The sequence below is a fragment of the Doryrhamphus excisus genome, chromosome 6 (genome assembly GCF_030265055.1).
Source record: "Doryrhamphus excisus isolate RoL2022-K1 chromosome 6, RoL_Dexc_1.0, whole genome shotgun sequence".
Classification (NCBI taxonomy): domain Eukaryota; kingdom Metazoa; phylum Chordata; class Actinopteri; order Syngnathiformes; family Syngnathidae; genus Doryrhamphus; species Doryrhamphus excisus.
In genome coordinates, this window is record NC_080471.1 from 2,426,274 (window position 1) to 2,451,626 (window position 25,353).

Consider the following 25,353-nt stretch of genomic DNA (forward strand, 5'->3'; position numbering starts at 1 on the left):
TAACAACAAGCTGGTCATACGTACAATACTAACCCGGTACCCAGAAAAATTTCAATGATTTAATTATCATTTTAATACGCATTCGCTGCAATAGTATTTATGGCAGTTTTTAAATTTCTTATCAAACTTTTCCAGTTATAATCTATTTGGGATGACATAAATTTTTAAATTCATACCGTTAAAGGCCCAAACATAAGAGAAAAACATCACATAATAACTATAAAGGCTTGTAGAGAACAAAAGGCAACAAAGTGTGAGGTAAAGTGATATATGTATATTGTGTATATTCAACAGGAAGTGTCATGAAATAGTGGGAAGTGACAGTAACACGTGGTGCGTTTAAATGGCAAGTCAACGTTCCGCCCAGTGCCGCCGCTGTCCAATCACAGGGCATCTTGTGTGACACTCCGCCCCTTTCACTGACGCCCTTGACTGTCTAATTTGCATAGCGAAAGTGTCGGCGCGGTATGTCTGCCACTGAAATGGCGGCACCCGCCACCGAGGCCAGCCCTTCGGTGGGTGTCGCGAGCGGTGCTTCGGTCGAGAACGACACCGAGCTCGACGGCCGAATACACGCGGAAACGGAGGAAACGGACGTCTCAGCGGAGCCGAAAATGGCGGAGGCCGGTGAGGCGGCGGAGCAGGCCGCTAGCAAGGCGCCGGCTCTGGAGGTGACACCCGCTGCCCAGGATACTGAGATGCCTCCGTCAGACCCGCAGCAGAACTCCGGGGAAGATAACACTGACAAGCCGAAAGGAGCTAAAGAAGAGCCCGGCGAGGAGAGCCGATATTCGGGTATGAACTGCGACAAGAGCAAAGCGAGTTGCGAAGACGACAAAGTGAACAGCGGCGATGGGGAGCTGGGGGAGAAGAGGCGACCCAGCCTGGAGATCTCCTCGTCGGACGGCGAACCGCTCAGCCGTATGGACTCCGAAGACAGGTAAGAAGTTTGGAACCGGGGGTGTCCGCAAATCGTCCGCTCAAATACGCCCACTCTAACTGGAAACAAATGTATGCAGTTTATTTACCGACACCGTCAATGGAACCCTTAAGTGTGTTTGTATTGTGTCATAGTAGCATCCAAATACAAGGCATTCATTCAGAGACTGTGTAGTATTCTACAGTGCATCACTTTTTCCACATTTTGTCATGTTACAGCCTCATTCCAAATTGTATTAAATTAATCTCTTACCACAAAATTCTACACAAAATACTCCATTATGACAATGTGAAAAAGTATTTTTTTGACTTTTTTTGAATTTATTAAAAATAGAAAACTAAGAAATCACATTTACATGCATATTCCCAGCCTTTGCCGTGAAGCTCAAAATTGAGCTCTGGTGCATCTTTTTTTCCACTGATCATCCTTGAGATCTTTCTACAGCTTAATTGGAGTCCACCTGCAGTAAATTCAGTTGATTGGACATGATTTGGAAAGGCACACACCTGTCTATATAAGGTCCCACAGTTGACTGTGCATGTCAGAGCACAAACACCAAGCATGAAGTCTAAAGAACTGTCTGTAGACCTGCGAGACAGGATTGTCTTGAGGCACACATCTGGGGAAGGATACAGAAAAAATTCTGCTGCTTTGAAGGTCCCAAATGAGCACCGTGGCCTCCATTATTCATAAATGGAAGACGTTTGGAACCACCAGGACTCTTCCTAGAGCTGGCCGGCCTTCTAAACTGAGCGATCGGGGAAGAAGGGCCTTAGTCAGGGAGGTGACCAAGGCCCCGATGGTCACTCTGTCAGAGCTCCAGCGTTCCTCTGTGGAGAGAGGAGAGCCTTCCAGAAGGACAACCATCTCTGCAGCAATCCACCAATCAGGCCTGTATGGTAGAGTGGCCAGACGAAAGCCACTCCTTAGTAAAAGGAACATGGCAGCCCGTCTGGAATTTGCCAAAAAGCACCCGAATGACTCTCAGACCATGAGAAACCAAATTCTCTGGTCTGATGAGACAAAGATTGAACTCTTTGGTGTGAATGCCAGGCGCCATGTTTGGAGGAAACCAGGCACTGCTCATCACCAGGCCAATACCATCCCTACAGTGAAGCATGGTGGTGGCAGCATCATGCTGTGGGGATGTTCTTCAGCAGCAGGAACTGGCAGACTAGTCAGGATAGAAGGAAAAATGAATGCAGCAATATATAGAGATATCCTGGATGAAAACCTGCTCCAGAGCGCTCTTGACCTCAGGCTGGGGCGAAGGTTCATTCACCCCAACAAACAGCTTTTACTGAATGATCTCACAACAGGCACAATAATCCCCAACGCAGGCGGTTGTTGCACCTTTAACCCGCGCAAAGCTAAAACTCAACCCTGAACCGTCAACGTCACTTCCTGTCCGCCCGCCACTCGGCTCCCCTGCTTGAACACATTTACAGCAACAAACAATCATGAGCCGACTATTTATGTCTAAAATTGCTGATTTAGAAGGTGGTAAACTTGTTTTCCAGTGGCGTCATTGGGACTATCTTAGGGGGGCTTCAGACCCCCTAAATGTTCTTAAAACCCCCTAAATAATTTGATATTTTTTATTGATTTTTTTGTTTGTTTTTTTACAAAAAAAATCTGACACATTTTATATAATAGGGCAAAAGCATGCTAATAAGCAAGTCAGTAATAATACTAATACTAGCCTACTACTACTACTACTGCTAGTAGTACACTCTAAATACTTCATACTGTAATATTTGTTATTTACATGTCAAACAACCCTTTTATGTGTTGTTTTTATTTTTATTGTTTAGATAATTATAACAAGATATTTGCGTCCAAGTGAAAGTTCTGCTTGAAATGGATCTTTTTCCACAAAAAGCTGGTTTTCTCAGTTTTAGTCAGGAACTGATATTTTCCTGAAACTTAGCTATGTTCCACTGCTGATCATTAAAGAATGGAAAACGTAAAAACAATTATTGTTTTTTTTTTTGTTTTTTTTTACAAAAAAATATCTGACACATTTTATACAATACGGCAAAAACATGCTAATATGCAAGCCAATAAGCAGGCTAATACTAGCCTACTACTATTACTAGTAGTAGTAGTAGTAATCAGAAGAAGAAGAATGATAGTAATAATAGGTTCTTATTTGTTTTTTGTATTTTTTTTTATTTTTGTATTTTTTTGTCTACTACATTCATTCGTATCCTGTGCATCTCCAGGGGGCTAAGCCCCCCCTTGTCCTCAGAACCTAGTGACCCCCCTGATGTTTTCTGTGCTCCAACTATAATAACTATTTTAAGGAGGAATCGTTCTTTGAGGAAATTCACTTATCACGGTTCGGGAAGCATGATAAATGAGGGATAAATCCACTATTGTGAGACATTTTAGACTTATTTAAAATAGCAGTAAACTGACGCCTGATCCTCGGTTTTCCCCCGCATCTCTGGCTCCCTCGGCAGCATCAGCAGCACCCTGATGGAGATGGAGAGCACGGTGTCCAGCGGCCGCTCCACCCCGGCCATGATGAACGGTCAGAGCAGCGCCGGTTCCTCTGCTGCTAAGACGGTGGCTTACTCTTGTTGCTGGGACCTTTGTCTGCAGTACTTCAACTCCAGTCCTGATCTCGCCGAGCATATCCGGGGCGTCCACGTGGATGGACAACGAGGCGAGGTCAGTAGATTTCAACATTGCACGTGCAACTTCAAACCACCCGTGTGTTCTGTCAAAGTCATTTTAACCCACAGGGAATCATGTTGGGAATCCGCTACACGAATGGAGATGTTTCAGCCAGTCATCATGAACTTTCACTTTTGATTTGATTTGATTTGAATGAATCCGCCATCCAACAAGATGTCCGCCAACCCTTGTCTCCGTCTTTCAGGTGTTTGTGTGTCTTTGGAAAGGTTGCAAGGTCTACAATACTCCCTCAACCAGTCAGAGTTGGCTCCAGAGACACATGCTGACCCACAGTGGGGATAAACCCTTTAAGGTGATCCTTCAACACTCAACATTATTCCGCTCCCGTACGCTCCTTCTTCTCCGCGCCTCGGTTCCGACTTACCGGCTCCACTCTTTCCATGTGTTTCAAGAATATTTTAATGTTCTCATTCAATACCAATCACCTAGCCATAGCTTTTTATAAACACAAACACCCCATCCCTAAAGCGTATTTTTACCTATTTTATCATTTTTAGTCAGAGACATGCAACTGCCCAGTAATGGATGTCATGGCCACAAGGGGGCGCAAGTGAGTTGGCTAAAAGATGGCATGCGTGGATCATTGGCAGGTAGAAACACACAAGCAGGAAGTGGAACAAAAGTGGGAACAAAAACACATGCGCACACACACAGTTTAGTTCCAAATGTAAACACTCTAAATACTTCATACTGTAATATTTATTATTTCCATGTCAAACAACCCTTTTACGTGTTGTTTTAATTTTTTGACACGTTTTATATAATAGGGCAAAAGCATAGGGCAAGCCAATAAGTAGGCTAACACTAGCCTACTACTACTACTGCTAGTAGTACACTCTAAATACTTCATACTGTAATATTTATTATTTCCATGTCAAACAACCCTTTTATGTGTTGTTTTAATTTTTTGACACATTATATTTATATAATAGGGCAAAAGCACAGGGCAAGCCAATAAGTAGGCTAATACTAGCCTACTACTACTACTGCTAGTAGTACACTCTAAATACTTCATACTGTAATATTTGTTATTTACATGTCAAACAACCCTTTTATGTGTTTTAATTTTTTGACACATTATATTTATATAATAGGGCAAAAGCATAGGGCAAGCCAATAAGTAGGCTAATACTAGCCTACTACTGCTAGTAGTACACTCTAAATACTTCATACTGTAATATTTATTATTTACATGTCAAACAACCCTTTTACGTGTTGTTTTAATTTTTTGACACATTTTATATAATAGGGCAAAAGCATAGGGCAAGCCAATAAGTAGGCTAATACTAGCCTACTACTACTACTGCTAGTAGTACACTCTAAATACTTCATACTGTAATATTTGTTATTTACATGTCAAACAACCCTTTTATGTGTTGTTTTAATTTTTTGACACATTTTATATAATAGGGCAAAAGCACAGGGCAAGCCAATAAGTAGGCTAATACTAGCCTACTACTGCTAGTAGTACACTCTAAATACTTCATACTGTAATATTTGTTATTTACATATTTACTGAATGATCTCACAACAGGCACAATAATCCCCAACGCAGGCGGTTGTTGCACCTTTAACCCGCGCAAAGCTAAAACTCAACCCTGAACCGTCAACGTCACTTCCTGTCCGCCCGCCACTCGGCTCCCCTGCTTGAACACATTTACAGCGACAAACAATCATGAGCCGACTATTTATGTCTAAAATTGCTGATTTAGAAGGTGGTAAACCTGTTTTCCAGTGGCGTCATTGGGACTATCTTAGGGGGGCTTCAGACCCCCTAAATGTTCTTAAAACCCCCTAAATAATTTGATATTTTTTATTGATTTTTTTGTTTGTTTTTTTACAAAATAAATCTGACACATTTTATATAATAGGGCAAAAGCATGCTAATAAGCAAGCCAGTAATAATACTAATACTAGCCTACTACTACTACTACTGCTAGTAGTACACTCTAAATACTTCATACTGTAATATTTGTTATTTACATGTAAAATAACCCTTTTATGTGTTGTTTTTATTTTTATTGTTTAGATAATTATAACAAGATATTTGCGTCCAAGTCAAAGTTATGCTTGAAATGGATCTTTTTCCACAAAAAGCTGGTTTTCTCCGTTTTAGTCGGGAACTGATATTTTCCTGAAACTTAGCTATCTTCTACTGCTGATCATTAAAGACTGGAAAACGTAAAAAACACATGTATTTAGGAGGTCGCAAACAGGTTTTCTATGCTCGAATTATGAAGGTATTCCATTCATGAAAAAGTAATAAAAATTATACGAGTCTAACTTTGACTATAGGGGTGCTATTCCCTTTCTAGGTGGCTCAAATAGTGTTAAAATGTATTTAGACGGTTGTAAACAGGTTTACTATGCTCTTAATTATGAAACAATTCCATTTATTTATGAGTAAAACTTTGACTATAGGGCTGTTATTCCCTTTCTAGGTGACTCTAAGTGTTAAAATGTATTTAGACGGTTGTAAACAGGTTTACTAGGCTTTTTATTATGAAAGTACTCAATTTATAAACAAGTAAGAAATAATACGAGTCTAACTTTGACTATAGGGGTGCTATTCCCTTTCTAGGTGGCTCTAATGGTGTTAAAATGTATTTAGAAGGTCGTAAACAGGTTTTCTATGCTCTTAATTATGAAAGAATTCCATTTATTTATGAGTAAAACTTTGACTATAGGGCTGTTATTCCCTTTCTAGGTGACTCTAATAGTGTTAAAATGTATTTAGACGGTTGTAAACAGGTTTTCTATGCTCTTAATTATGAAAGAATTCCATTTATTTATGAGTAAAACTTTGACTATAGGGGTGCTATTCCCTTTCTAGGTGACTCTAATAGTGTTAAAATGTATTTAGAAGGTTGTAAACAGGTTTACTGTGCTTTTATTATGAAAGTACTCAATTTATAAACAAGTAAGAAATAATACGAGTCTAACTTTGACTATAGGGGTGCTATTCCCTTTCTAGGTGGCTCTAATAGTGTTAAAATGTATTTAGACGGTTGTAAACAGGTTTTCTATGCTCTTAATTATGAAAGAATTCCATTTATTTATGAGTAAAACTTTGACTATAGGGGTGCTATTCCCTTTCTAGGTGACTCTAATAGTGTTAAAATGTATTTAGACGGTTGTAAACAGGTTTACTATGCTTTTATTATGAAAGTACTCAATTTATAAACAAGTAAGAAATAATATGAGTCTAACTTTGACTATAGGGGTGCTATTCCCTTTCTAGGTGGCTCTAATAGTGTTAAAATGTATTTAGACGGTTGTAAACAGGTTTTCTATGCTCTTAATTATGAAAGAATTCCATTTATTTATGAGTAAAACTTTGACTATAGGGGTGCTATTCCCTTTCTAGGTGACTCTAATAGTGTTAAAATGTATTTAGACGGTTGTAAACAGGTTTACTATGCTTTTTATTATGAAAGTACTCAATTTATAAACAAGTAAGAAATAATATGAGTCTAACTTTGACTATAGGGGTGCTATTCCCTTTCTAGGTGACTCTAATAGTGTTAAAATGTATTTAGATGGTTGTAAACAGGTTTACTATGCTTTTTATTATGAAAGTACTCAATTTATAAACAAGTAAGAAATAATATGAGTCTAACTTTGACTATAGGGGTGCTATTCCCTTTCTAGGTGGCTCTAATAGTGTTAAAATGTATTTCGACGGTTGTAAACAGGTTTTCTATGCTCTTAATTATGAAAGAATTCCATTTATTTATGAGTAAAACTTTGACTATAGGGCTGTTATTCCCTTTCTAGGTGACTCTAATAGTGTTAAAATGTATTTAGAAGGTTGTAAACAGGTTTACTATGCTTTTTATTATGAAAGTACTCAATTTATAAACAAGTAAGAAATAATATGAGTCTAACTTTGACTATAGGGGTGCTATTCCCTTTCTAGGTGACTCTAATAGTGTTAAAATGTATTTAGAAGGTTGTAAACAGGTTTACTATGCTTTTTATTATGAAAGTACTCAATTTATAAACAAGTAAGAAATAATACGAGTCTAACTTTGACTATAGGGGTGCTATTCCCTTTCTAGGTGGCTCTAATAGTGTTAAAATGTATTTAGAAGGTCATAAAATGGTTTACTATGCTTTTATTATGAAAGTATTATTATTATTAAGTGATACATAAGTAAGTAATACAACTTCATGGAAGTTCATTGAAGAAGGTTGCGTCTGGAATAAGTAACCGCAATAAATGGGGGGGGATTAAAATTGGGGGTTGCATCCATTTGAGTCCATACGTGCTTCAGCCACGCCCCCTAAACATCATTCATTCATCATCACGACTGACGTTTTGAAGCACAAGGCGGCACGTGTTTACCTGTGTTTTGTCTGCCAGGCTGCAGTAAATACCCACAACCTTGTCTTGCTCTGTGCCGCAGTGTGTGGTTGGTGGCTGCAACGCAAGTTTCGCTTCCCAAGGAGGGCTGGCTCGCCACGTTCCCAGTCACTTCAGCCAACAGAGCTCTTCTAAAATGGCCAGCCAGGCCAAACTCAAGGAGGAGTCCCCCTCCAAGGCGGGCCTCAACAAGAGGAGGAAACTCAAAAACAAAAGCAGGTGCTCCCTACGTACGTAAACCAAAATACGCACTACACAAACATGGCGTCACTCATCATCGAGTCCTGGTCCACCATGTTCAGATCACATGACCCAGCCAAACGAGTAGAAACATGGGAGATCAACGTTAAACCATAGAAACAATTTACCCGTGTCCGGCAACATTTTGAGCAGCCGTCATCATCATCATGTCACCAACCGACCGAGAACGATGCTCGTTTTGGTTCGATGCTTGACCCCCACTGTCTGTCCACCCCACCAGCGAGGCCCCATGACTTCTTTGATGCCCAAACCATGGACGCCATCCGTCACCGAGCCATCTGTTTCAACCTCGCTACTCAAATCGAAAGCTTGGGCAACGGCCACAGCGTGGTCTTTAACAGCACGGTGAGTCTCTCGCCTTCAGTCGGCGTTTCCTCATCTTGTTAAAAACTCCAAACCGATTAGCTAAAACAGGAAGGATGAAGCCACACTTTATAAATATCTACCTTTGAACATTTGGGAGCGAAAAGGAAAGGACTTTAATATGCTGCGTTTCCATCTATTCACTCCTTTTATTTTTGGCCACCAGGGGGTGTTAGAGTTTCACTTTTGGAAACATTCATTCAGGCTGCTGTTTTTATTTTTAAACTCTGCACTTTAAGTGAACCTTTTTTTTTTTTTGCCTGAAGGCTTGGTGGTTTTGTTCTCTGAATCAAACCTCACAAGAAAGACAATTGTATTGTGCGTATAGTATAGTATATGTGTATGCTACCCCTACCATTCTTAGCGCAGTGTGCAATGGATTATTCATTAGTCTTGTAAATATAAGCATAGGAAATACAGTTTTCATCACAATTTCATTTATAAGTGATCTCCAAATGGGCCAGGAGTGTCCAATATATTTTTATTGAAGGCTTAGTTTTAGAAATGTTCTTTGGGGTCAAAATTGCATTGACACACATTCTTCTCAAGCCGCATCTGGCCCCCAGGCCTTGAGTTTGACACCCGTGAAATAGGCAAGTTTTACTGTATAACTGTAACATTTTGATGCTTATATTTGTGCCGGGTCTGCACGGCGGTCGAGTGGTGAGCGCGCAGACCTCACAGCTAGGAGACCAGGGTTCAATCCCACCCTCGGCCATCTCTGTGTGGAGTTTGCATGTTCTCCCCGTGCATGCGTGGGTTTTCTCCGGGTACTCCGCTTTCCCCCAAAAACATGCTAGGTTAATTAGCCACTCCAAATTGTCCATAGGTATGAATGTGAGTGTGAATGGTTGTTTGTCTATATGTGCCCTGTGATTGGCTGGCCACCAGTCCGGGGTGTAGAAGACAGCTGGGATAGGCTCCAGCACCCCCATGACCCTCGTGAAGATAAGCGTTAGAAAATGAATGAATGAATGAACATCTGCGCTATTCCTTGTTGTTCCACTAGACCAGGGGTCACCGACCTTCACACGACCTTTCCCGGTGACCTTGCGCCCTCTTCAATACTACAACGACCCGGTCAGTGCAGCATGTAGTCACATTCCAGTGACCGCAATTCCATGACGAATTGAGGCTGAATCGTCGCCTTGAATGAATGCTATTTAGCATATTGTTTATTTTCCCCCTCAATCAGTTAATTGATCTCATTATACATTTTAATTGTGCTATGTTGCTGTTGCATGCCACTGCTGGCTAACCTTGCAGAAACAATTAGCGTGTTCATGAGATGTAAAATCCATGTTTACCCTCCAAGGGAAAAGTGGCAACCATCTCCTTGAGGTGCTTTTGATCTTGTAATGTAGCATCGCATCTAATGGAGCTGGAGATATGAAGCGGAAAAGCTGCATTTTTTTTTGTTTATTTTTTGTTTTGTTGTATGGTTGTATGTACAAGTACACATAACAATGGTTTTACTGCATTGTGCACCATCGGCAGATATGAAAGTGTGACGTAATGTATAGTGTAGTTGTGATTTAAAATACTGACTGATCAATGGAATTAGGAATTTTAGATGAGGTCATTGAATTCGTATCGTTGGCCGTGATGCATGTGCAAATTAGTGTGACCGTTCCACTTCCATTTTCAATTTGGTTTTATTTCTTTAGCCTGACACAAGCCCATAAAAACAACAAGCTATGGTCAGTAATTGGCCCCCGGGCCGTACATTTTGGACACCCTGTTTTACGTTTTGCACCGGGAAGGCTAATTGTTATCAAATAACGGGAGAGTTGTCTTCGCGCTATGGCCGCCATGAGCTGCACGCTTCTGGAGGTCCACTGCCGCAGCCAATACTTGAGTAAATACATGACGTATGCGTGGCATATGGGAATTTGGAGTTACGATGCACAAATCCATTCACGGCGGCTCGGATGTATTGGTAGCGGACTGCGGTGCTAATCCGTATGTGCAAGTAAACACACAACACGGCATGAGAGGCGATGGAGACTTTCGGTCACAAGCTTGAACGGAAGAAGACCAACCGCCAGCCAGCGGTGGGAGAGTAACAAATACAAAGATGGACGCTTTTAGAAAAAGGACAGGGAAACGGGGTTGAGGTGAACGTCCGGGTCATGGAATCGGAAGATCTAGATGAGTATATGTTCTCCTTCCTCGCCCTAGAGACTTGTGGGTGAGAAGGAGCACCACGGGCCCCAGTGGACTCCTCCAGGCCAGGGACGGAGCAGAGCCGCGGGGGGGGGGGTTTCGGTGGAGTTTGGCCAGTGAGCCCCCGCTGACACGCTGGAGCGAGTCGGCCATGTTTATGATGGGATATTTTTTGTTATTGCGCCAATCTGCGTCATTCCGCGCTTCACCCCCCCCCTGACACAAGACAGGCACCCAGTTAGAACAGGCCTGCCCTCCCCTGGCTTCGCTTCTGCACTTTTCATGCCTGCTTTGGAGCCACTCTGGTGTTCTTTTCACAGCGCGGCCCCCCCCCTTTCGCTACCTCCCCGCCTCCCTTTTCCTCCTTCTCTGGGGCGGTCACGTCACCAATCATAATAAGAGTAATCATAATCATAATTACACGGGACAAGCTAAAACTCAACTCTGAACCCGCAGCATCACTTCCTGTCCCCGACAAGGTAGACTATGTTAAATGCCCCACCCCCAATAATGTAAACCTTAACACTGCAGCTGAAATACTCTCTGTCCAGATGTTTGGGAAAAGTCAAGAAAATCATTCCGGGGGTGAAAAGTGACAAGTTCAAAATCACGCCTTTTGCGTTGTTTGTCCTCCATGTTCTCCTCCAAGCAGTTTTCCATCCCTGCCCCGGCCGGTCTCTGGAGTAACAAAAATAATTTCAGATATGCGAGTGCGTAAGAACTGTTGTGAGCTCATTCAGCGTCCCAAAAATAGACTTTTTCCCAACATGAAAGAGCCCATTGACGCGTGAGGGTTATATATCTGTGGCTATTTTTGATACTCCAGGTTATTTTTCCCAGCTCTCGCTCTTCCTACCGACAATATTTGTGTGAATTCCGTGCTAGTTTTACTGTAAACTGAGACAGCAGGATGGATGGAATGATGTTATGCAAAGAAGTCTGGATGACATGTATGATCATGCATCTTATGATTCCAGTGATGTACAGTGCATTCGGAAAGTATTCACAGCGCTTCACTTTTTCTACATTTTGTCATGTTACAGCCTCATTCCAAACTGTATTAAATTCATCTCTTACCTCAAAATTCTACACAAAATACTCCATTATGACAATGTGAAAAAAGGTTTTTTTTGACATGTTTTGAATTTATTAAAAATAGAAAACAAAAAACATTTCCATAAGTATTCACAGCCTTTGCTTAATACTTTGTTGATCCACCTTTGGCAGCAATTCCAGCCTCAAGTCTTTTTGAATATGATCCCACAAGTTTAGCACACCTATCTTTAGGCAGTTTTGCCCATTCTTCTTTGCAATAAGTCTCAAACTCCATCAGGTTGGATGGGAGACGTCTGTGCACAGCCATTTTCACATCTCTCCAGAGATGTTCCATCGGATTCAAGTCTGGACTCTGGCTGGGCCACTCCAGGACATTCACGGAGTGGTTCTGAAGCCAATCTTTTGAGATCTTGGCTGTGTGCTTCGGGTCGTTGTCCTGCTGAAAAATGAACCTTCGCCCCAGCCTGAGGTCAAGAGCGCTCTGGAGCAGGTTTTCATCCAGGATATCTCTATATATTGCTGCATTCATTTTTCCTTCTATCCTGACTAGTCTGCCAGTTCCTGCTGCTGAAGAACATCCCCACAGCATGATGCTGCCACCACCATGCTTCACTGTAGGGATGGTATTGGCCTGGTGATGAGCAGTGCCTGGTTTCCTCCAAACATGGCGCCTGGCATTCACACCAAAGAGTTCAATCTTTGTCTCATCAGACCAGAGAATTTTCTTTCTCATGGTCCGAGAGTCATTCGGGTGCTTTTTGGCAAATTCCAGACGGGCTGCCATGTTCCTTTTACTAAGGAGTGGCTTTCGTCTGGCCACTCTACCATACAGGCCTGATTGGTGGATTGCTGCAGAGATGGTTGTCCTTCTGGAAGGCTCTCCCTCTCTCCACAGAGGAACGCTGGAGCTCTGACAGAGTGACCATCGGGGCCTTGGTCACCTCCCTGACTAAGGCCCTTCTTCCCCGATCGCTCAGTTTAGAAGGCCGGCCAGCTCTAGGAAGAGTCCTGGTGGTTCCAAACGTCTTCCATTTACGAATAATGGAGGCCACTGTGCTCATTGGGACCTTCAAAGCAGCAGACATTTTTCTGTATCCTTCCCCAGATTTGTGCCTCAAGACAATCCTGTCTCGCAGGTCTACAGACAGTTCTTTTGACTTCATGCTTGGTGTTTGTGCTCTGACATGCACAGTCAACTGTGGGACCTTATATAGACAGGTGTGTGCCTTTCCAAATCATGTCCAATCAACTGAATTTACTGCAGGTGGACTCCAATTAAGCTGTAGAAAGATCTCAAGGATGATCAGTGGAAAAAAAGATGCACCTGAGCTCAATTTTGAGCTTCACGGCAAAGGCTGTGAATACGCATGTAAATGTGATTTCTTAGTTACAGTACCAGTATCTCACATGTCAGCAACCATCTTAGGGTATCTCCTGAAGGGGCAATACTACAGAAACGAAACTTGGTGCTCACCGGCTGCTTCTTCGTTGGTGTTTGTGGCTATTTGTTCGAGTCTGTGGATGAAGTATTGTTCCTTGGGAAGACATACTATTATAAAAATGTCTCCCTTTTGTGATATTCTGTATCATATGATATGATATATTCATGTATCACCCCGTCTACATGTTCGTATTTCTCCACAAGAACCAGGAAGCAATGGAGGCCAGGAATCCTGACGACTATGTGACCCCCATCTGTTGCGCTGGCTTATTTTCATTCATTTCAATTAGAGCTTTAATGTTTTAATTGGCATTCAAATTCACATGGAAAAAAAATGATAATTCATAATTCAGTCATTGAATAGAATTTCTTCAAATGCCTTGCAGCGCGACACGGACCAGGCTACATTGCTTGTGCGTGCATTATTAAGCGCTCTCACATTGCTTATTAGCGTTAATGATCAGGCCGCGTATCACTCGGTGAGATGTTTGCATATGAAGCCTCGTTATTCATGTGAGGACCATGAGGGGGGCATGCCTTTGAAGATGGGTCTCAATGAACCAGTGGGACTTCTGCAGGCGTCATTTTGGATCACAGTTTGCTTTGAAATGTCCCATCAACTCTAAAGTGTCTCGTTCACGTTTGTTATTGATGATGCAGATGACCGATTATTAGCCAAACCAAAACGATACCTTTGCCGTAGCAAATGACCTGTAAAGTGTTGATGGTTTTTTGTGTCCGTTTGTATCTGTGTAGGTGCTCGCCAAGAGGACAGAAGAATCGGGAAAGGTGAAAGTCCTTTTACGCTGGACGCCTGAAGACATGTGAGTACTCTAATAATATATATCAGAGGTAGGGAACCTATGGCTCGGGAGCCAGGTAGGGCTCTTTTGATGACTGTATCTGGCTCTCAAGCGTTTCTTACCACAATAAAAATGTATTTTTGCTAACATTTTAAAGTAAACCATCACAGAAATGACTGTTAAAAATAATATTCAAAATCAACAACTTTCTTATGCATTTTAATTCGTCCATCTATATTCTGCTGCAATACGGCCGACCATATCTATCTTTCCTGATGATATTTTCCAGGTCAAACACCAAAACTCGATTATTACTGGGTAATGCGGTAGTCTACCTCGGTCATTGAGATGTCAACATGTAAATGTAAACTTTCCTCTTTTAGTCAAATAGTCACCTAGCTAAAGCTGCAGAACCAAGCCTTCTGACGAAGATGGCCAAAAGATGGAAATACGTGTACTGAATACGGTTCAAAACCATGCAGCAGCAGAAGTTGCATTAATGGCAGCAAGTATTAGATTTATTATTAGACACTGCGCTGCTCACGAAAGTGTGCTGGCCACACCCCCTTGGCGTGGGGTAGTGTGCCTGGTCTACGTAATTAGAGCCCATTATATCTAAAACTGTTGGTCTTACATAAACATGCACACATTTTATTGCATTCAATGTTTAAAAAAAATGTATATGGCTCTCACAGATACACATTTTAAAATATCTGGCCTTCATGGCTCTCTTAGCCAAAAAGGTTCCCGACCCCTGATATATATCGTAATATTTACAGTGACAGCGTTACAATACGCTGATAATAACAATATTGGGATGAAGACCACGATTTTGCTGGGGCAATTTTATCTTGTCTGGCGCAGCTTTCGCATCAGGAAATGACCAGTTTGTGCTCTGCCAATGGAATTTGTGCATTCCTGGCGCTAAACGTTTCCACTCTAAATACAGACAGAAACGAAGGAGAGTAACGAGTGGTGGGTGTGGAGCGGGAGCACGGAGAAATGTGTGAGAGTTACAGGGAAATAAGACAGAAACCGGATGGCGAGGATGGAGATACGAGAAGAAGAAGAAACCGATATGGCGCTCTGTAAGACGTGAAAGGTGGACGGTAAAAAATCGAGCTTTCACGGCTGGACAGTGCCGGCTTTCCACTCGCATATGCGCCTAGAAATGCATTGTGCATGTAGGAACTATTAAAAAGAGAGCTTGCGTGCGAGTACGGAACTCAACCCCGTCTAGGGCCCTATGATTCCCGGGTTAGCGGAATCACGGAATCGGCCAATAAAAACAGTTTCTACTGTGAAACGCAGAATCTAGAGGAAATGTACATCATGTGAATGTAACGCTGTCATTGTGATGAGAAGGAACGTTTGCGTGGGGAAGCATTTTCACGGCGGACATCACAAACGCCCCCCCCCTTCCCGAACTAAACGTGGCTACAGCGGGCTGTAATAAAGGGGGGGAAGTTGGCAAAAAGCCTTTGAAACTCCCTTTTCTCTCTATTTTGGAGTGTGAATGGAAGCTAGCTAGTTTGGCAGAGCATGCTATTGCTAGGGTTGTGTGTGTGTGTGTGTGTGTGTGTGTGTGTGTGTGTGTGTGTGTGACTGAGGCCGTATGAGTGTTTTTTCCACCCTGCTGTTTTTTTTTTTATTTTGTGCCGGTAAACAAGCATTTTACCATGCCTGCTGATGTCGCGCAAGTTCCGAGTGAAATAAGGACGAGAGGCACATTTATTCTCGCACCCAGCTCGTCGTAACCTTAAAACTTCACTCCTTCAAAATAAAAGCATCCTTTGCCATATTCGATGGCAATGGAACACACCACTATGGAGGACCAAAACTGCCAAAATAATAAATAAATAAATATATAAAATATAAAAGCAAAAATAAATACAAAAATAAAAAACAAGATTCAAAAATTAAAATAAATACAAAAATAAATGTAGAAATAAATACAAAAATGACAATGTCAGCTTGAAATGCAGAAGGAAAAACTATTCAAATGAGGGGGCGGTCCTAAGTGTGTCTTGGGTTGAACTGTTCGCCTATTGGTTGATCGACACGTGAGTGCGAAAATCGACTAGGTATGCCTGCAAACAGCCACAGCAAGAGGAAGTCACCACACCACTCTCAATGGCGGTAAATATGGCTGCAATCTCCAGCTCGGACACCGACTTCCTGGTGGACCCCGCCATTATTGTCCCGGTAAATGTATACTTTTCTCCCTGTATACTTCCTCTTGCTGTGGCCGTTTGCAGGCATACCTAGTCGATTTTCGCACTCACATGTCGATCAACCAATAGGCGAACAGTTCAACCTAAGACACACTTAGGACCGCCCCCTCATTTGAATAGTTTTTCCTTCTGCATTTCAAGCTGACATTGTCTGCAGCATGAAATAAATACATATGAGAGCAGAGTGCTTTTATTTATTTATTGATATGTAATTCTATTTATATATTTATTTTTGTATTTATTTCTACATTTATTTTTCTATTTATTTTTAATTTTTTAATCTTGTTTTTTATTTTTGTATTTTTGCTTTTATCTATTTATTTATGTATATATTTTATTTTTGTTTTTATTTCTATTTATATTAATTTTTTAGTATTTAATTTTTTGATTTTTGTTTTTATTTCCACTTTTATTTATTTATTATTTTGGCAGTTTTGGTCCTCCATACACCACTACATTTTGTGGAACTGGAAGTATTAGAATCTTTGCCAAATACCCATGGTAATACGTATAAGTATAAGTATGGCTGCAAATGTACTGTTTGATTTGGAATGGTAAGACCGTACTCTTAAAATTCCTAGCAGGTCATGAACATTGGTGTTCCCAGCTTAGTTTCACACAGCATCCACAGCTCAATGGAGGGGAACCTTGGTGCCAGCTCATTGACCGATTGGGCCGATTGGGCCACTTCCGAACGGGGATCATGTCCTTGCAAGTAAGCTTCACAGACTACTGCGATGCTCAGTTTGGGTTGCTGCTTTTATACTGCGCTCCCATGAAAGCTTTTGCCATGGAGCAGAAGGATGTGAACCGGAGAAAAATGTAGAAGCAAGCAGAAAGATCACAATGACTGGAAGGGAAGAAATACCGGAAAGGTACACGCATCCGTAGGGGATGATGTAGTAGTAGTAGTAAGCTGTGGGTAGAAGAATGGCCGATATAATAGGCGACCAAGTGTCACGACCTTCACTGCCGAGGCCAGACTCAAGAGCCACCGAAGCCATTTTTAGCAAGCTAATGTGAGCGGCCATGTTGTTAGCCTTTCACATTGTGACTGGCACTCATTAACTGTGTTTGGATTAACGAGTAACTGAAGGCTATCAACCACTGTGAGCGCTGACATCCTACTGAGCACTGTAAAACATTGCACCCCACCCCCACACATACCCTACACACCGAACAACACATGAAATGACATTGTAGAAGCTTTCATCGTGAACATTACATAACATATAACAGAACATGTGCAAACAAAAAAACTCATCATACATCACCTTAACACTCAACAGGCATACATCAGAAATATCGTATATACAAACATGTACCAAAACAAGTTTAAAATAGGGTGGAGTGGAGGGACAAAATTGTAAGTTTTCCCATGGTGCATTTCATTGGAAGACAAGAATCTGAAAAAAAAAATGGTGGTTGTCCATCAGAGCGAGCCAGAAGACCCAAAGAGAGGCTGACTTCATTGCAGCAGGATGGGAAAAACATAATTTAAGACTCGTATTGGTACATGTTTGTATGCTTCTGAGGTATACGTATTGAGCGTTAAGTTGCTGTGCGACGATGACACTGTGAGTCAGACTGTTATGTTGTTATATATATATATATATAATGACGTCCAGCAGGAGGGTGACAGTGCACCGATAGCTCGTGAAGCTTCTGCCAAAAAAAATGATCCACCGTGTTGGGACGTAGCCATAAATGAGCTGCACCACTCTATAAACCGCAGGGTTCAAAGTTGAAGAATAAGGTAGCGGCTTATACTTTTTAATACCATAAATATTTTTCATAGATGATTGTTTGGTGCGAAATGCCGTTCCGCACTCGACTCTGACCTGCTTCTCTCCGCTTTGCAGTGAGATGTCTTTTCAAATGACATTTGGATTCTGCCCAGTTCCAAATAAAGCCTTTTTAATGTGCTTGCGATTTCATTTACACTGCGGCTTTGTGTTGAACTTATTGCTCCTGTCAACGAGCCTTGGCGGCAGCCATCAGTCCGGATTGGAAGTACGGGCTTCCCTATGGCAGACCCCACCCCCCCCCACCAAGAGACCTCACTCACAATATGCGTTTCTGCCTCGCCAATAAAGACAAATGAGATTCTCCCCTGGAAAAGAAATGACATCCCTTTTGTCTTGATTTGGTTTAGTGTCAAGTGTGTACAGGATGGAGTGATTGTGTTGGTTAAAGTGGCACTTTTAGGGCGACTCCAGAATTGAACAAAATCATTCAAAACACTGTGTACTGCATGTTTAAAACTTGGCAGTAAACATTGTGAAGTATACTTTGCACAAGGATACTAAACCCAACATTAATGCTCTTTGTCATCATGTCTCCCCTAAAAAAAAATGACATTGCAGCACATGCTGCACGGTGGATGAGTGGTTAGCGTGTTGGTCACACCATCGGGAGATGGGGAAGTCCTGGGTTGGAGTCTCCGCTTGGGCATCTTCCCGTGAATTCTATCCTATTTTAGCTTAATTGCCGACTAAATTGTTCCATAGGTATGAATGGTTGTTTGTCTGGCAACCAGTCCAGGGCGTACCCCGCCTCTTCCCCCAAGTCAGCTGGGATAGGCTCCAGCATACCCTTCCTAATGAGGCATTTAAAGGCATAGAAAACGGATGGACGACATAAAAAAAAAACATTCAGCTCATTCAGTGTGGCAGCGTGGCTCAACCACTTGATGGTTGCTAGTTTGGATCCTCCTTCAACGCTTGACTAGGATATTTCAACATTGATTCAGGTAGTTTTTTATTACAATCGCAAATATTAAAACCGACTTACAGTCATGATGGAATGTTGAATGTTGAGGAGGAATTTCATTTTGTAATATTGTAATTTTTTTTCCGTATTGCACACGTTTTATAGCGGCCTTTTCCTTCCACATCCATAACAAAGTGCGAAAAAAGACACCAGATGGAGTTTCTTAGGTTTGAGTCAGATTATGATGCATGGTCATAGATTGGGTTATTGATATCTACTTTCTTTGCGTCATAGTAAATGCAGATATTTTTTTTATGCTTTGATGTTGCTTGACTGGCTTGTAGAAATGAAGAAGCCATAAAATAATTGGTCATATTTTATATGTGCTTTACGTCTCCTGTCCTTTTCCTGACCTTGGTCAAAGCCTTAATACATTTTTTTTTTTTTTTTACAATTTTTTTTCCTGCAGCGGCTCGAATGCACTGCATGTGAACTACCTTCACGCCATCTCAGCAAACGCACTGATTAAGCATGTGAATAAGCCATTTGGCAGGGTGTCAGCCAATGTGTGTGTGTGTGCGTCTGTCTGTCTGTCTCAGGGGGCTCCAGCGATGACGCACATAGTGACGAGGGGAATGCTGGGGGTGGAGACGAGGGGGGGGGGGGGGGGGGGGGTGAGGCACGGTCGACTCGCTAAGCTCTTTGTTTCCATCTTCTGCAACCTGACTTGCCACGCGAGTGCTCGCACCCTCCCTCCTTTTAAGGGGATCATGCTGACGTGGGTACAGTAAGGTGCAGCCGAGCACTGCAGCACATCATATATATATATATATATATGTGTGTGTGTGTGTGTGTGCGTGTTTGACACCGCCCTGTATCTCAGTCTTGAAGATGACACTTGGCTCATATGTGGAATTGCTCCCATAATGCATCATTTAGATAGCGCGGCTAAATGCATGCACATACTGTAAGTAGAACGACACAGAGGTTTTGTTCTCTCCGGTGTATGCAAAGTCTGCAGTCATTTGGCCTTGCTAGCAAAGGGTCTCTTTGTCCATCCAGGGCTCCACAATAACGATGTACCGATGGCCCGGGGCAAGTTAAAACAAAATTGGGGCAAGTAAATCCAATCAGTGATATTCCCGTCGGGCAAGTACACTTTGTTGAGTTTTTTTAAAAGCGGTTCTTGTTGGTAAAACACGGAATTCCGGTGGTCATTTGCAAACCAATCCTTGCAAATCTTGAAATGGACCAATCAGAATCGTTTAGATTTAGTCCGCGTTTCACCCGTTCTTGTTGCCGATCAACCAATCGGCGATGGTTTGACTAGGAAAACATCTATCATGGCGTCCCTGCCAACTATGGAGGACCAAAACTGCCAAAATAATAAATAAATAAATAAATAAAAGTGGAAATAAAAACAAAAATGAAAAAAATAACAAAAAATTAAATACAAAAAAATTAATATAAATGGAAATAAAAACAAAAATAAAAAAATATATACATAAATAAATACAAAAATAAAAAACAAGATTTAAAAATAAATACAAAAATAAATGTAGAAATAAATACAAAAATAAATATATAAATAGAATTACATATCAATAAATAAATAAAAGCACTCTGCTCTCATATGTATTTATTTCATGCTGCAGACAATGTCATCTTGAAATGCAGAAGGAAAAACTATTCAAATGAGGGGGCGGTCCTAAGTGTGTCTTGGGTTGAACTGTTCGCCTATTGGTTGATCGACATGTGAGTGCGAAAATCGACTAGGTATGCCTGCAAACGGCCACAGCAAGAGGAAGTATACAGGGAGAAAAGTATACATTTACCGGGACAATAATGGCGGGGTCCACCAGGAAGTCTGTGTCCGAGCTGGAGATTGCAGCCATATTTACCGCCATTGAGAGTGGTGTGGTGACTTCCTCTTGCTGTGGCTGTTTATTTTTGTATTTATTTTTAATTTTTGAATCTTGTTTTTTATTTTTGTATTTATTTTTGCTTTTATATTTTATATATTTATTTATTTATTTATTATTTTGGCAGTTTTGGTCCTCCATAATATTTTGGGTCAAATTAGTGGATTATTGACGACAACACACATTTATTTATATTATTTACTGTACGATCCTATGTTAAACTTCTTCAAAACAATTATATCACCGCGTACTACGACTACCATGTGTAAGGTAGTATGGCATGCCATGTTAAAAATACGTTTCAGATATTCCTCCAAATACAACAATACGCATCAGTACTATTATCTGATGAATTATCAGCATGTAGTTCTCACCTTAAGGATTCCCCATGGGTGAAGTCATTTTTGTATTTAATGCAGAGCCCTGCCATCTCGAACTCATGTTGGCCCAGTTATCATCCCTCCTTTTCTTGACCTCCTCAATGCGGCTCATTCCCGTGACCACATGTTCTCTGGATGTGTTTTTTTTTTTTACAGTCTGCCTGACGAGTGGGTGAGTGAAACAGAGCGATCTCAGCTGAAGACGAAGTTGGTTCACTTATCTCAGTTGCCGCGGGACACCGCCCCGCTGCTGGACCCATACATATACAGGTGAGACGTTATACATTATAGAAAGAGGATAAACACGTGTTTCCCATGTGATAAGAAGCCTGGACGTATTTTGGAGTCAGGGAGTTAGCGTGCAGGGTTTGGGCCGCGTGTGCAGTTTGGAACACCAGAGGGCGCTAAGGCTCGTGTGGCAGCGACGGCATCGCCACTCATCAAAAGGCTGACTTGCTTTCATGAATTATTTTTACTTTGTTCAATTGAGGATGACAATTATATATATAGATATGTCAAAATATGATATCGTGTGTAAATGCGCAGCCTGTGTCTTCAAGATAACAGCCTTCCACTAAATGAAGAGCTTGCAACCAAAAGGCGCTAAATCCATTTTGACTGATTTCGAGAAAATCAATGATTTTTAACTACGCACATATCAATCTATTTGGTCATCAAGTCTATATTGCAAATGAAAGAGCTATCAATATAGGTCATAAAAATGCATGCTATAAAAATCCTGCACACACCATGTATTTTATATATTTTTTTAAATAATTTTTTTTTTTCGGATTTAGCGCCTTTTGGCTGAAATAAATTTGAAGTCACCTTTAACTTCTTCAATGGCATTGTTGTAAAAGTTGTAAAATTATGTATATATTTTTTTATTTTTGTTTTTATTTCCATTTATATTTATTTTTGTGTATTTAATTTTTTAATTTTTGTTTTTATTTTCACTTTTATTTATTTATTTATTTATTTATTTATTTATTTATTTATTATTTTGGCAGTTTTGGTCCTCCATAATATTTTGGGTCAAATTAGTGGATTATTGACGACAACACACATTTATTTATATTATTTACTGTACGATCCTATGTTAAACTTCTTCAAAACAATTGTCATTCCAGAGCACTTCCACGGGAGAGAAAGAAGCAGAGGTAAGCTGCATCCACTCTGTGATACTTTATCATTAGTTAGAAGTTTTTTAGGCATACGGAAGGGTCAGGTAAGGCATAGGTAAGGTAATATATGAAACCATTACAATCACCACATTCACAAACTGGTACATAAAAAAAATGTTTATCATGGAAAACTCATGAAGTTGATGACATGAACTCTTACATAATTATTCCTGTTACAGTAGATCCTCGCAGTTCAGCATTTGCCACCTCACAAATGTCCCAGTTTTGGGAGTTGGGAGGGGTGGGGGGGTATCTATACCTTTTTTGTATTTATCAATGTTCTTTTTGTTGCTTTTTAAAATCTGAAAAATATGCCTTTTTACACAGAAAACTCACCCCAAGTCGTAATAATTTACCATGATATAAACAATACATAACAAATGTTTATGTCTTTAGCGTTGAGATTTCACACTTTCTTTGGCGGTCCTTGAACACACCATTGTTGTGGCGAGACACCCGATATTTGTATGTTTTTCCCCATAAGGCAACACATTCATTGGGGCGCTGCAATGACATCAGCCTCCCTCTTCACTCGGGGTCATTTGGCTCCATCTGGTGGACAGAGGCAACATTGCCAGACCACCCACTCACCCCAAGTCGTAATAATTTACCATGATATAAACAATACATAACAAATGTTTATGTCTTTAGCGTTGAGATTTCACACTTTCTTTGGCGGTCCTTGAACACACCATTGTTGTGGCGAGACACCCGATATTTGTATGTTTTTCCCCATAAGGCAACACATTCATTGGGGCGCTGCAATGACATCAGCCTCCCTCTTCACTCGGGGTCATTTGGCTCCATCTGGTGGACAGAGGCAACATTGCCACGCCACCCACTCACCCCAAGTCGTAATAATTTACCATGATATAAACAATACATAACAAATGTTTATGTCTTTAGCGTTGAGATTTCACACTTTCTTTGGCGGTCCTTGAACACACCACTGTTGTGGCGAGACACCCGATATTTGTATGTTTTTCCCCATAAGGCAACACATTCATTGGGGCGCTGCAATGACATCAGCCTCCCTCTTCACTCGGGGTCATTTGGCTCCATCTGGTGGACAGAGGCAACATTGCCACGCCACCCACTCACCCCAAGTCGTAATAATTTACCATGATATAAACAATACATAACAAATGTTTATGTCTTTAGCGTTGAGATTTCACACTTTCTTTGGCGGTCCTTGAACACACCACTGTTGTGGCGAGACACCCGATATTTGTATGTTTTTCCCCATAAGGCAACACATTCATTGGGGCGCTGCAATGACATCAGCCTCCCTCTTCACTCGGGGTCATTTGGCTCCATCTGGTGGACAGAGGCAACATTGCCACGCCACCCACTCACCCCAAGTCGTAATAATTTACCATGATATAAACAATACATAACAAATGTTTATGTCTTTAGCGTTGAGATTTCACACTTTCTTTGGCGGTCCTTGAACACACCACTGTTGTGGCGAGACACCCGATATTTGTATGTTTTTCCCCATAAGGCAACACATTCATTGGGGCGCTGCAATGACATCAGCCTCCCTCTTCACTCGGGGTCATTTGGCTCCATCTGGTGGACAGAGGCAACATTGCCACCCCCCCCCCCATTTCGTATGCTGCTTATCCTCCAATTAAGTGGTTTTCTCTTTTTCATTTTACATTCATATTGGCACATGTTTGTATATTTCTGAGGTATACCTTTTGATGAGGGCTCTAGAGCAAATGTTGACCAGAAAAGCGGGGATCTACTGTATCATTTTGCACGCTCGCGTCTGAGAGAGCGTGTAAAATGATTTCCTTGTCGCGCCACAAAACCATGTCAAGAAAGTTCTTTGCCCCAAAAGGTATACACGGCAAAATAAATAACAATATATATATACTTTATATACACAATGACTTCAACAGTTGGCTAATGAGTGCCTTTGAAACGCATGTTTGAGTCCATAATTTCCTAGAAAGTGATCTAATGTCCGTAACGGTTTTCACTTTGACGTCACTAAAAGCATCTCTTGCGTTCTCTCTCACACTCAGCTTGTAAGGACTCGTCTCTGGACTTTTTTTTTTTTTTATTATAATTTTTTCTCACTGGGATGGGACACTCGTCATTGTCTCTGCTGACAAGCAAAGTGGTGACGATACCAACTTTATGGGAATATTTCACACAGGAAACAACGTGAACACTTTTTATTTTCTCTTCATCAAAAAAACTTGAACTTGGATTTTTTTTTTTACCACAAAACAAAAGAGAAAAATCTCCTGATACTTTCTACTGAAAAAAACACTTTGGTGCGACCTTGTCTAAACGATACTTTGTACTGTTTTGTGTCAATCATATATGCAAATTTGTAACTTATTTTTTATAACAACAAAGGTATTGTGGATGGATGTGAGCATTTTCAATAAAATTACTGTGATAAGCTACGGGACACTTTTGTGTGTGTGTGTGTGTGTGTGTGTGTGTGTGAAACCAGTCCATACAGTATTACTATTTAAACCAGGGGTGGGCAAGCTATGCCCTGGGGGCCACATCCGGGCCGCCAAGTGTTTCCAAAGTGTTCTTTCCAAAGTAGTATCATGGCTTGAGCCAACCTTTTGATGGTTTTATCAATTTTGTTATTTGACGTGGTCTGTTGTTTACAAAGTGCTCCTGAAAAAAAGGACACAAGCACATAATAATAATAATAATTAATAATAATAAAAAAATAAAAAAAATAAAAAAAAAAATATAAAATATTTATTTAACTTACAAATAAAAATAATAAAAAAATAAAAATATAAATAAATAAATATAAAATATATTTATTTAAAATAAATATAAAA

At 40.9% G+C, this 25,353-nt stretch overlaps 1 protein-coding gene across 2 annotated transcripts; it reads left to right on the top strand.

Moving 5' to 3' along the window:
• The first annotated feature begins 17 nt into the window (after positions 1-17).
• On the top strand, positions 18-25,353 carry LOC131131340 (zinc finger protein aebp2-like). Of its 2 annotated transcripts, XM_058075982.1 has the most exons (9): positions 18-940; positions 3,406-3,616; positions 3,828-3,935; positions 8,053-8,239; positions 8,491-8,615; positions 14,053-14,120; positions 21,504-21,617; positions 22,478-22,507; positions 24,565-25,353. In XM_058075982.1, the coding sequence occupies exons 1-9, from the start codon at positions 468-470 to the stop codon at positions 24,569-24,571; spliced, it is 1,323 nt and encodes a 440-aa protein (XP_057931965.1). In that variant the 5' UTR covers positions 18-467; the 3' UTR covers positions 24,572-25,353. The 2 variants fall into 2 exon arrangements, with proteins under 2 accessions (XP_057931965.1, XP_057931967.1); XM_058075984.1 differs by lacking the exons at positions 21,504-21,617; positions 22,478-22,507; positions 24,565-25,353 and adding an exon at positions 16,378-16,448 and having other exon boundaries at positions 14,053-14,138.

Excerpts from the sequence above, each read along its gene's own strand:
- LOC131131340 (XM_058075982.1), top strand. The coding sequence starts at position 468 with ATGTCTGCCACTGAAATGGCGGCACCCGCCACCGAGGCCAGCCCTTCG. Across the intron at positions 3,936-8,052 it reads GTGGGGATAAACCCTTTAAG|TGTGTGGTTGGTGGCTGCAA; the intron begins GTGATCCTTCAA and ends TCTGTGCCGCAG. Across the intron at positions 8,240-8,490 it reads CAAAAGCAGGTGCTCCCTAC|CGAGGCCCCATGACTTCTTT; the intron begins GTACGTAAACCA and ends CCACCCCACCAG.